At 43.8% G+C, this 13009-nt stretch overlaps 1 protein-coding gene across 1 annotated transcript in view; it reads left to right on the top strand.

The window, feature by feature from the left end:
• Nucleotides 1-13009, top strand: part of LOC132587966 (transient receptor potential cation channel subfamily M member 7) — a 92221-nt gene extending 79212 nt beyond the window's left edge. Inside the window, exons 31-40 of the mRNA XM_060260378.1 lie at nucleotides 2067-2104; nucleotides 2315-2340; nucleotides 2911-2961; nucleotides 3275-3340; nucleotides 3928-4211; nucleotides 5786-5868; nucleotides 8215-8420; nucleotides 9561-9612; nucleotides 10009-10115; nucleotides 11067-13009. Of these exons, the coding sequence (XP_060116361.1) occupies nucleotides 2067-2104; nucleotides 2315-2340; nucleotides 2911-2961; nucleotides 3275-3340; nucleotides 3928-4211; nucleotides 5786-5868; nucleotides 8215-8420; nucleotides 9561-9612; nucleotides 10009-10115; nucleotides 11067-11197 (1044 nt within the window). The 3' untranslated portion in view covers nucleotides 11198-13009. The remainder of the gene's footprint in view (nucleotides 1-2066; nucleotides 2105-2314; nucleotides 2341-2910; nucleotides 2962-3274; nucleotides 3341-3927; nucleotides 4212-5785; nucleotides 5869-8214; nucleotides 8421-9560; nucleotides 9613-10008; nucleotides 10116-11066) is intronic.

Genomic DNA, 13009 nt, shown 5'->3' with positions numbered 1-13009 from the left:
CAGACAGGGTGCAGCACGTCATCCTTAATTGCAGAAGGGAGTCCACAAGGAGGTCCTATGCCTACAAATGGGCGCAGTTTTCTAAGTTTGCCTCAGAAGGGGGCAGAGACGCAAAGAAGGCGGGCCTTCCTAGCGTCCTTGACTTCCTACTCTCCCTACTGGACAAGGGTCTTACTGTCTCCTCCGTCAGGGTCTACCTTGCGGCCATCTCAGCCAATCATGAGCAGGTCGAAGGCCGGTCGGTGTTTTCTCACCCCACCACTAAGAGTTTCTTAAAGGGTCTGGTGCGGCTGTACCCTTCCGTTAGGGCTCCTACGCCACTCTGGGACCTACCGGGGGTTTTGGAGGCTCTTGTGGGAAAGCCCTTCGAGCCTATGGCTACGTGCTCCATGCAGCTGCTTTCTTGGAAAGTGGCATTCCTGGTGGCCATCACGTCAGCACGCAGGGTTGGAGAATTGACGGCTTTGCGCTGTGACCACCCCTATTTGCAGATCAGTCCAGAGGGGGTACGCTTACGACCAGATGTGACCTTCCTGCCGAAGGTAGTGTCTACCTTCCATCTGAACAGAGAAATCTATCTTCCAGTCTATTTCCCGAACCCGGCCTCGGATTTGGAAAGACGTCTTCATGCCCTTGATGTGAAACGGGCAATCTCTTTTTATCTGCACAGGGTTAAATCTGTGCACAAGGACTCTAGACTCTTTGTCTCATATGCCAAGGCCTCTATAGGGAGGAGGATATCCTCACAGAGGCTTTCCAGGTGGTTGACAGAGACAATTAAATTGTGCTACTTGCTAAGGAAGCGACCTCTGCCAGGGCCTATCAGAGCTCACTCCACGAGGGCAATGGCCACCTCAGCTGCGTTTATGAAAGGGGTGCCCTTGCGAGACATTTGCAAAGCAGCTACCTGGTCCTCCCCGCATACGTTCATCAAGCACTATGCGTTGGACCTTCAGCGGAGACAGAGTTCATCGGTGGGCAGTGCAGTCCTGCAGTCGCTCGCCTGTTGACGGACCACGCAACCCTCCTCCAGGTATGCGATGAGCTTGCTATTCTCCCATTGGTGTGATGCACAGAGACCACGAAGAAGATAAACAGGTTTCCTACCTGTAACTGATGATCTTCGAGTGGTCATCTGTGCAGTCACACTACCCGCCCACCTTCCCCACTGCTGCGGGTCCGTCTCCAGGGCTCCTGCAGCGGTCAGAAGGAACTGGCGGGATGTCCGCTCCTGTCCCATTGGGCATGTGCAGTAGGGGGGGTGCCTGCGCATGCGCACCGGGACGGGGGCGCGGAAATCCGCGGCTTTGAAGTTACCGATCGTGATCGGCGCCGGCGCCTCTCCCATTGGTGTGACTGCACAGATGACCACTCGAAGATCATCAGTTACAGGTAGGAAACCTGTTTTTTCACTAAAATGATTATGTTGACGTACTTGATCTCTGCAGTCACTTTGGGTGAGGAACACAATGATTTCTTTTGATCAACAGATTTTTTTTCATGATTAAGGGGTTTTTTCCCATCAAGAAAAGGTGGGGTACAGAAGGGGGAAAAAGAGGTAGGGACCAATACATTTATCAGAAATTTTCAAATAATATGAATAATTACATGCAACAAGTAAAATCAACTGTATTAGTAAAAGTACATGTTGTCAAATGCAGAAACAGATAATAAAATATCATTATTACAATATTCTGAGGTGAGTTCTGTTTTTAAAGGAATAGGCAAAAACTTTCAAAATAGCAATGATTACATCTTTAATATCTTTAACAATTAAACAAACTCCTGCACTAAGTCTGAATCATCCTCAAAACCTGGAAATTATTTTAAACATTTGTCAGTTTTAAGGTCTTATTCTTGCTAAGTATTTAAATGCTGGTGAAATGCTGAATAAAAAGATTAAAACTATAATTATTATCTACATTGCCTTTAATAGATCAACAGAGCAATGTTGAGAACAACTTGAGGAAAAATACCACCACCAAAATGGTGGCACTGTAGTTCTAAACCTAACAGTTAGGCAATGGACTGCATAGATGTAAAACTTCAGGTTTTTTTTCTTATAGGACTGGGTACAAGGCCGACCTTCATACAGCAATCAGATGTAAGTAAGACCCCTTGATATTGCAACTGACTGTGTTTGTTCAGACCATTCTGCCACCTTTACTGTGCCTAAGATTACCACATCGGTAACTTTGAATTCTTTTGTTAACACACACAAATTGTGAGAGAGAGAGCACAAAAACAGAACTTAAACATTAGAATCTGCTAGTTTTTGATTAAAAATGATATTTGAAATTTCTGTCATTGACAGGTCTTCTGAAGAAGATGCTCTGAATGGTAAGCAGTTTGGTAGTAAGGTGACACATTTATTACATTTATGTGAAGTTATTCAGTGCTTTGTTGTAAAGCAGATGTTCTTGGAGCTTTTTGTAATGTATTTAGATAGGATAGTTCTGTCCAGTAAACTTACAATCGTTAAAGCATTCTGTATTTTGTGAACAAGTCTGTATTTGTTAATTGTAAACACAGAATGGCTGTTTCCTTTTTAGACATACTATATCATTTTTCTATACATAGAATCATAGAGTTGAAAGCGACCTCAAGGGTCATCTAGTCCAACCTCCTGCATAATGCAGGAGATTCACAAGTACCTCCCCCCCACACATACATCCCCAGTGACCCTTCTCCTAGCTCAGAAGATGGGGGGGGGGCGGGGTGGAGGAAACCTCTCCAGGTTCCCTGGCCAAATAGGCCTGGAGAAAAATTGTTGCCTGACCCCAAAGTGGCGAACAGCATTTCCCTGGGCGTGTAAGAAAGGGCCACGAGAACTAAGCACTGATGCAACATCTTAGAAATGTAATCAGAACGTGTATGTAACTATATAATAGTTGCTTGGTCTTCTTTTAGGTATTGCTTCCCCTTTCAAGCCCATCATGGATTCCACCTACTACTATTCAGGTCAGTATCCTTAAGAAGCTACAAGTCATGATAATAAGTGGAAACAGCACATTTCTGTAAGGTAGCAAAAATAATAATCACAGTGAAATAGCACTTTCATCGTTTCACATGTATTGCCTTGTTGCAACCTTGACAACAGCCCTGAAAAACAGGCCAGTATTGTTATGAGCAACAATGAAAGCAGCTCACCAAAGTCCATATAGTAGGTTTGCTGCAGAAACAAGATTTGAACCAGGGAGCCTGCCGGATCACTGTTGTGGTAGCTGCTTCACTAACCCAGTGCTCTGCAACATTTTCTTTCTCCTTTCTGCAGCTGTTGAAAGAAATAATCTGATGAGGTTGTCACAGAGCATCCCATTCACCCCTGTGCCTCCAAGAGGTAAGACGGCTAACTGTAAACACTGGCTTTCAAAGGTCAGGAAGATTAGCTCCTTGACTGCGAAAGCCAAACATGAAAGACTTGTTCTTCACAGCTTCTAAAAATAGTCTGTGGGTTGCCAGAGAATACCAGGAATATATTATGAAAAGACCCACTGGAAATGGTTTCTTCTACATCTTGTCTTCTCACCTGCTTGTCCATAACTGCCCTAAAACACCCTGATGACAGTATACTCTGAAAGTATTTTATATCAATTGTGACAAAAGCATCCATTAACAAAATGGTCACTGGAAGAGGTGGAATTCTAGCAGGAGCTCCTTTGCATATTAGTCCACATCCACCTGATATAGCCAATCCTCCAAGAGCTTACAGGGCTCTTTTTTGTAAGCTCTTGGAGGATTGGCTACATCAGGGGTGTGTGGCCTCATGTGCAAAGGCGCTCCTGCTAGAATTCCACCCCTGGTCACTGGTATGGTGTCTAGGGTAGAAAGTTGCATTTTGACAGCTCTAATTATTGAATCACATGGTACACCCTCTTCCCACTTTCAGGTAGCTGTGTCTGATATTTGTGTCCTCTGCCATTACAGGAGAACCAGTCACTGTGTATCGTCTTGAAGAAAGTTCTCCCAACATCTTGAACAACAGCATGTCTTCCTGGTCTCAACTGGGTCTTTGTGCCAAGATTGAATTCCTGAGCAAGGAGGAGATGGGAGGAGGTTTGCGACGAGCCCTCAAAGTGGTCTGCACCTGGTCAGAGTATGACATTTTGAAGTCGGGCCATCTTTATATCATCAAATCTTTTCTACCTGAAGTTATCAATACTTGGTCAAGTATTTACAAAGAAGAGACAGTGTTACATCTCTGTTTAAGAGTAAGTTGCTTTCTTGCCATCAGAGGGATCAGGCACAATTCATCTGCTTGTTGGTTTCTTAAAGTGCTACTGAACTCAAATCTAACAATTATCTGCTAGAAGTTTTTGTGTCAGTTTCTTTTCTTGCAAGAGAGAGAGAGTGAGTGTGTATATACATCTCTGTAGCAGAATGAGGCAACTACCTGTATCTTCAAGGGCTAGTATTTTCGTCAGGGCCAAAAGCAAATTTTGGTGTGCAAACTGACTCTCTTCCACATGATAATAGTAGTAACTGCTTCCCAGTTATGAAGGAGACACACTTCACTATAGCATCATGTACAGATGCACAAACATTACAATGTACAGCATGAGCGCTTTCACACACTTTCAATCCACTTCAGCAATTGTTTGCAAGTGGATGTTGCCGTTTCACACAGTAAAATCCAGTTGCAAAGTGGATGGGATATGGATTTGAACGTACACTATTCAGCATGTGTGAGAGCATCTTATTTTTTACCTATGTATCTAAATTTGGAATGCAGCCCAGAGTGTGGATCAGACAGTCTCCACAATGATGCCATATACAAATAGTGGAGTTCCTTACAAAACTGGAGGAAACCTCCCCCCAGGTTTTCAGTTAAAAAAAAAAAATCCAACCCCAAGTTGCGACTTGAGAAGCAGTGGTTGCTTGGCCACAGAAGTGTCTTACACAAAAATGTAAAAGAAGAGTAGTCCCAGAGAAGGTAGTCCCTGTAAGATGGAAAAATTACTGCTGCAAGTAAATCCTTTTTTGCCAAGTGCAGATTAAAATTTGGCAGGGATGTCTGAGGCCAATTGAAGTAATTTTAGCAGAAGTCTCTGGTCCATGAGCTTTTACTTTGCGCTCCTCCCTCCCCCCACAAATCTCATAGCCTCAACCTTTTGTATGCATGAAGATGGAAATACAAACATTGTAATTATGTAGAACAGCGTTCCCCAACCAACCTATGAAATGCCACCCAGAAGTAGGTTGCAGACCAGCCCTCCTTAATAGCTGCCCTTTCCCTTTCCATTGCTCAATTTTGTTTTTTGAAAATCAAGATGTGACCCTGGAAACAGTATCTTCCATGCTGTATCTTACTTGCTATTCTTTTCTTCACTGCCTGTGCATGTTGATAAAGTAAAATGTGTCCTGATGGTTGTAGTTTGAGTTCCTTAGACCGTTGGGGGTTGGGCGGAGTAATGGAGAAGCAGAGGGTGGTCAAAGTCTGGAATGGAACCACCACATGCAAAGGCTGGGTTTGTCAGAGTGCCACTTGCTGGGGGTTCATTTGGAGGCTGCTGTGGCCTTTGTGCAATGTTTGTGGGTTTATGTAGAAAATGGAATGTTGAACTAGATGGGTGCCAAGGTCATAGTTCACCCAAGAGTGCCTGTATGGGTGCTAAGAAACCTGAACTAGATGTGTACCAAGACACCTTGAGCAGATGTGGACTTGCGGATCCCTATACTGAAAAGGCTGCTATAGAAGAAGTTAACATAGCTCAGTTCTCCTTATTTGGAGTTAGCTTCGTTCTCCTTGTTTGAAGGCCTGTGGGTTTTTTCCCTTTATCCCCAGGAAATTCAGCAACAGAGGGCTGCACAGAAACTCACATTTGCGTTCAATCAGATGAAGCCAAAGTCAATTCCATATTCCCCAAGGTAAGTGCCATAAAATCTTTGACAGTGGATCAGAACAAGGATCAATCAGCCTAAGTATTGTAAAAATCCAGACAGTGATGTTTCAGTAACGACATTCTCATTTTGTTCAACCACTTCGCTGTGTATATTGGTAGGGATGTGCAGCTCAAAAAAAATATTACTTTTTGGATTCAGGGAGCTGAAAAATATCAGTATTCCTGGTTTCCCAGGTTACAAATACCAGTTTGGTATTAGAATCCATTTGGGGGCAGGGGGAGAATCCAGTATTTTCCAGCTATTTTCCCCTATGGGGAATCTTTCTCGGGGGCTGATTTTAAAGCGACTGGCATCAGAATTGCGGCACAGCTGCTGATGTGTGTCTTTAAATAAATCCCAGATTTCCAGTGAATTGGATGAAGAGGCCATCTTCCATTGATTTCTGTAGGGATAAAATGTAGAACCCAAGAATCAATGCTACAATGCAACCCAAGAATTGCCCAAGGCAAAACTGAAAGGACTTCTGTCGCAAGCCTAGCAGATGTAAAATCAGAGGATTGGCTGTCCTGGGGCTCATTGTTTGTATAAAGGAGCCAGAGTTCAACATAAGAGATACCACACTCCAGCCAGTGGTGTTTTAGAATTACCAAAGCAGTCAGTAATCTGCTTGCCTGTGAGTAAGTTCTTCCTAATGTTGAGCTGGAAACTCTTTTGATTTAATTTCAACCCATTGGTTCTGGTCCTACCTTCTGGGGCCACAGAAAACAATTCTGCACCATCCTCTATATGACAGCCCTTCAAGTACTGAAGATGGTGATCGTATCACCTCTCAGCCGCCTCCTCTCCAGGCTAAATAGGCCCAGCTCCTTCAACCTTTCCTCATAGGACTTGGTCTCCAGACCCCTCACCATCTTTGTTGCTGAAACTTCATGTTTGCTGAAATTTTGTAGGGCAGCAGAAAACCTAGAATGGTTTTACTAGGCACAGAATTTGAATTCCTGAGAATCTCCCAACATTGTTCTTGAAAATGTGCAGGCAACACCTGCTGAAAAGTCTCAGAAGCCAGTGTCATGTCTTTGCTCTTCCCCAGACCAGACCAAATTTTGTAAAATAATAAAGTGATAGAAGAAGCTATGCACAGTAAGAGGAAATGTATAGACATGTTTAATTTATACAATTCTTACAACTTGCAGAACCAAGCTCTTCTTTGGATTGGTATTTGGAGTAACCTGATGCAAAACTTGGTCATCATGAATAGATCTGAGTAAAACCTTGACCATCATTAATAGATTTGCTGTGATAGACACAAATAAAGTAAAATAAATATATCTGGCTTTTTCTACCTGGCTTTCTTTTTGGGCAAGGAAGAAAAAGCTATGATATAGCAGACTTATCTGAAAAAAATATGAAATGGCAACCTATTAAAATTGCTAGACTTCATTGCATAGGACTACTCTAGCAGGATTTTGCATTGTGTTCTCAAATTATCATCAAGAAACTAGATGGTCGTAAAATGTTAGCTGATGCAAAACACAGAACAACTTAGCTGGCGAAATGTTCAATTGATCCAGGGGGCTGGGGAAGGGGGCATGGAGAAGCCATTGACCAGGATAGGGCCTGAGATGTGTGAAGTCCATGGTGTGATTTGCAGGGTATTTATTTATTTAATTTCTACCCCGCCTTTCTCCTCACTGGGGACCCAAAGTGGCTTGCATTGTTCTCTTCCTCTCAGCCCTTTGAGCTAGGTAAGACTGAGAGACTATGACTGGCCCAAGGGTGCCCAGCAAATTTCCATGACAGAGTGGAGATTCAAACCTGGGCTTCCCAGATGCTACTTTTAACTACTACACCCTTTTAACTACTGAGCCACCAAAAGCCCTTCAGAAATGGGAGTTTCCAGATGCTGTTTAGTTGACTCAGTTCTGAAGTTCTCTCTGGAACTGTGGACCAGTCTGATGCAGGAATGGCTGTGGCGAAATGCATGAGCACAAGTGATTTGTAAAAGCCTCGTTAGACTCCATCTCTAAGTACGTGCAAATTTTCCAGTGTTTCAACCCCACCTCCCGCCGCCACACAAACATTTAGCAAAAGAAGCATAGACTAATTCACCATATTCCAATTCATACAAACATTAAGCAATATTTCCTTACTGGATTTTTCATCTTAGACCTTCACCTCCTCCCATTTGCTCTAAGATGGGACATATGGTCACACACACACCCCCTCCATTTCATCCATATAAAAACCTCTGATGCAGTTGCTTAGGGACAGCAGCTGGCCCCAGATAAAAAAAATTAACAAAAATTTATTCCCGTGTGAGCTCTTGTGAGTCACAACTCCTTACCTTGTTGTGATACGTTTTCTCATCAGATTCCTGGAAGTGTTTCTCTTATATTGCCATTCAGCTGGGCAGTGGTTTGCAGTGGAGGAGTGCATGACAGGGGAATTCAGGAAGTACAATAACAACAACGGGGATGAGATCATCCCAACCAACATGCTGGAAGAGATGATGCTGGCCTTCAGCCATTGGACCTACGAATACACTCGAGGAGAGCTGCTGGTCCTGGATCTTCAAGGTAAACAGAGGCTTTGAGGGATGTAGCCACATCTTTTTTTTTTTTTGCGAACTGGAGTAGACACTACTGGGAAGCAGGGCATAAGGCACCCTGCATATTTTTCATAGCCAAAAAAAAAAATCCTGTAATGGTCGTAAGTTTTCTAGAGCAAGTCAAGAGCTGTAAAGCTTTGCCTCTTCAACAGAGCACCTGCTTTGCATGCCGAAGTTCCCATGTTCAGTCCCTGGCATATCCAGGTGAAGCATCCCCAGGTACTGGGAAAGACCTTTCTTTACTGCTGCCTCCAGAGAGCTGTTGCCCATCAGAACTGGCAATACTGAGATAGATGAACAAGCAGTCTTCACTGTCTGTCTAACTGTCTGTAAACCTTTATTAGGCATTTGTTCATAAGAATCCGGATAATAACAAGTAGGAGACAATACAATTATATTATAAAAGAAAATGCCATTTAAAACTATAAACATCTAAATTTAGTCTAAAAATCAAGGAACGTTCTATCAGTACTTTGTTTCTTCCCTAACTCGATAAACCCAGAGCACCAGACCACTCAGTTGGATTATTGTCCACCAGTAGAAGCAGACAAGGAAATATTAGCATTAGTTGGAACAGGCATGCAAGCAGAGTGAAGACATGATGGTTTTAAAATTTAAACAGCGCAGATATTACTTTTACAGCCTCAGTTAGTACCAATACTGGGGGAGGGGAGAATATACTGAAAGGCAAAGATGGGATGGGATGGGAAGAGAAAAACTGAAGGGGAAGGCAAGGATAAGGCAAGGGAAAGAGAGAAGTAAAGGAGGGAAGGGTAGTCTAACTGGGTGTAAGGCAGTTTCATATGTATCATGTGTTCATAATAGGAGTTATGAACCGACTATCTGAGTGAACTGGCGTCAGCTGTTGAGCTGCCCAAAACTGTGATCACACTGAGGCAATAAGCATGTCATATTAGAGCGCAAAGAAAGGGAGTGGACCAAAAACCTCTGTGCCCTTTAGAAGTCTCCGCACAAAAAATGCATGCCTCAGGGAGACGCAAATGATGCATGAACAATGTTAACCGCCCTTCCTTTATGTATTAGATTTGTTCATGACCATTAAGATCTGTTGCTGATCATTAACTCACGGGTTTTGTTCCTTGTGAAGGTGTCGGTGAAAATTTGACAGACCCCTCTGTGATAAAAGCTGGAGAAAAAAGGTAAGCAATTCTAGTTTTTTTTTTCCTACCGCCCCAGAAGTCGTGAGACCATGCGCCCCTGTGACATGCACCAAGGTCACCCACCCTTCAATTTTAGCCCTCATATAGGTAATCAGGTGGCAGATGGGGCGTGTGTGAGATTTTTAGCTGATTTAAAGCTTCATAAGCCACTAAATTTAGCCTACTGTTAGCGTTGATGAAATGAGGGCAGTCATGCCTTACGCTGGGAACAACCACTATTGCATTCCTCTGGGCTACTTTGATTATAACCTCATTTTCTTCTCACTAGTAACAGGAAAAGAGGCAACCATATATAGTGTTATGTAGAAGACCATATAAGGTATTTTGCATAGCTGGCTGGCTACAGAATTCTTAAACTCCTGCTTTCCTCTAAAGGTCAAGTGACATGGTATTTGGGCCTGCGAATCTAGGAGAAGACGCCATCAAAAACTTCAGAGCAAAGCACCACTGCAATTCGTGCTGCAGGAAGCTAAAGCTCCCAGGTAACACCAGCAGGGCTGTGCTTAAGGAAGAGAAGTCTTGTCTTTTTGTAGCTCCATTTTGTAATGAAACAATTATTGTCTGTACATTCTCTCCATATAAAAGGTATTCAGGTTTTGCCAGGCCCCGGTTTTTCTTTACCTTTTCAGTCATTCAGGGGTGGTTGGGTGGGGTGGAAGGAGCCCCGTGGCGCAGAGTGGTCAGCTGCAGTACTGCAGTCCAAGCTCCGTTCACGACGTGAGTTCGATCCCAGCGGAAGCAGGGTTCAGGTAGCCAGTTCAAGGTTGACTCAGCTTTCCATCCTTCTGAGGTTGGTAAAATGGGGAGAAAGTATAGATGACTGGAGAAGGCAATGGGCAAACCACCCCATAACAAAAAGTCTGTCAAGAAAACGTCATGACATGGCGTCACCTCATGGGTCAGTAATGACTCAGTGCTTGCACAAGGGAGGGGTCCAAGTATGTTCTTAGTCTGCATGGAGCTAAGTCAGGCCATGCCACAGTCAGCTGGAAGGCAGCCAGCTTTGCAAAGGTTAGTTCCAGCCCAGACACTTCCCCAACAAATGAAGACTAGATGCACCCCTTATGAGTCAGGCAAAAGATCGCAGAGCAGCTGCCAGGGAAACCCTGCCTTTTGTCTTGACATTGACTCCTGGCTACACACAATGATGGAGTTCCTGTAGTGATGGCTTAGGAGTCAGAAGGTTCAAATCCCCACTGGGCCATGTTGCTTACGGAATGACCTTGCCCTAGTAACCATCTCTCCCCCCCTAATCTAATCTCTCTGGGGTTGTAATGGGTGCAAGATCCAGGGGAGAGAAAATTACAGTATGCTCCTTGGAGAGAAGAATTGGGTGGAATGGTGAGAGCTGAGATTCAGACAACCATTCATCCCTCGCTTCTGATGGGGTTTTTTTCCGTTATAATAATCCTCCCCTCTTTTCCTTTTGATAGATTTGAAGAGGAACGATTACACCCCTGACAAAATCCTACTGCCTCAGGACGATTCTCCAGAACTGACCATTCAGCCTGGGAGCTGCACCAAAGAATCAGGCTCAGCGAGTTCAAGTCACCTGATGCTGTAGCAAAACACACAGCTCTTTCAACTTCAACCAGACACTTGCGGAAGTCTTCACTGGGTTCTCTTGCCCATCTTTCCCTGCACTGTTGGCTTGACGAATGAGTTCATCGAAGTGGAAACCACACAAACACGGAATGGAATTTTGTGATGGCTCCAGTACAGTGAGCTGTCCAATACCTGGGTAGACATAGCCAAACTGCAGGAAGCCACCTCTGGAGGGGTAGTTGGTGATTTTTCTTTAAAAGGCTGGATGAAATTAAGTATTTATGAAAATAGCTTTTTAAAGAAACATTTTAGCAGAAGGTTAAACTTGACAATTTTACCGTGGTCCTTGGAGGGGGATCTTTTTGCCCCTCTCCCCTCCGTTCTGTAGTGCAATATGCCCTTGACCAAATGATTATTTTTGTTTTGTTTTTTGCATCTGATGGTTTTAAGGCAGATCAGCAGGGTTTTGTGACAGCTGGTTTCTGTCATCTGGCAAGGACAATGGAAGAGAGATCCCCTCCTTCCTTCCTCTTCAGCTTCGCAGATACCGAAGGATTCTCTGACCCTCTTGCGGGGGTGTCTTCGAGATGTGCTCTCTCTGTTTGGTGCCATGTATGTTTCTTTTATGCGGCCCATGGGAACACTGCTGCTCCTAAGGGAATCTGCCCACGCTCAGTGCCAGTTCCGTTGTGAAGCTGCAGGGGCAGGAAGCGCCAGTTCCCCGACGTGAAGAGGTAGAAGAGAGCCTGTCTCCTGTATCAGGATTCAGCCTCAAAAGCGTGGAGCCAGCTCCCATGGGGATGAATTGTGCTCCCTTACGGATATGTGTGTATGTTTTTTAAAAAAAAAAATACATTTCAGTTTTTTCAAGTCACTGTCGTGTAGTAGCAAAGCCTCAAGAGGAGATGTGGAGGGGAGAAATAATCACATTGTATAGAACAAAAAATAGCACAGAGGCTGGTCCAGAATACAGAGCAAGGGGAGGGGGGGAACCAGGTGTTAGGGAGGAGCTATTTCTTGTTACAATAGTGGCTGCTTCAGAAATTTTGCCTTCCAAAGATCTCCTAAAAACCAGTATATGAAAGCTGAATGTACACACGAACTTTTTTTGGGGAGAGGGGGGTCCTTTGAGATGCTGCTTTTGCAGTGTGGACGCTGCTGCTGGTTCCTTCCCCTGCCTCTCAGGTAATGTTAGGCACCCCGGGGGTTTGCAGGAGGAGTCCAGGCCGCGTCATGTCTCTGCCATGGCAACACTGCCACAGTTCGCAGAAAGAACGGTGCTGTCGTGGATTTTTCCTGGGCATCTTTTAATGTGAATCTTGGTGGCGCTGGAAAAAGCTGTAAAAGAAATGTCCAAAGGGCCCCTTAGTAGTATTTAAGATGGCGTGGGAAACGCCTTTTAATGTAATGTTATGTATGGTACTTATTTAAGAAAAAAGAAACTAGGGATGGATTTACATGATGTCACATACGGGAGATTGCAATGCAACTTTTAAGCCAATAACATGTAATTTCCCTGTCCCAGATTTGTTGAATATTCAACAAGAAGAACCTGTTGTCCAACTGAAGTTTTATGCTGCGTTTTTGTTTTGCTACATAGGTACTAATTGTAATTTTTAATTGAAGGGCACCGTAAAGCTCAGTAATTTTTTTTTATTCCGTAGTGTATCTCATAGATACAGACGATAAGGCACGAACACAATAGCTGTTTAAATGGTGGTTCATGTTGCTGGGGAAGGAATAGCATAGTGAATTAAAGATACAAAACTGTATACATTTTGTATATCAATAAATCTTTAAACAATCCCAAATAAATTTATTCTTGTTTAGA

The sequence above is a fragment of the Heteronotia binoei genome, chromosome 19, assembly GCF_032191835.1.
Source record: "Heteronotia binoei isolate CCM8104 ecotype False Entrance Well chromosome 19, APGP_CSIRO_Hbin_v1, whole genome shotgun sequence".
Taxonomy (NCBI): domain Eukaryota; kingdom Metazoa; phylum Chordata; class Lepidosauria; order Squamata; family Gekkonidae; genus Heteronotia; species Heteronotia binoei.
This window is presented reverse-complemented; position numbering and strand designations above follow the sequence as displayed.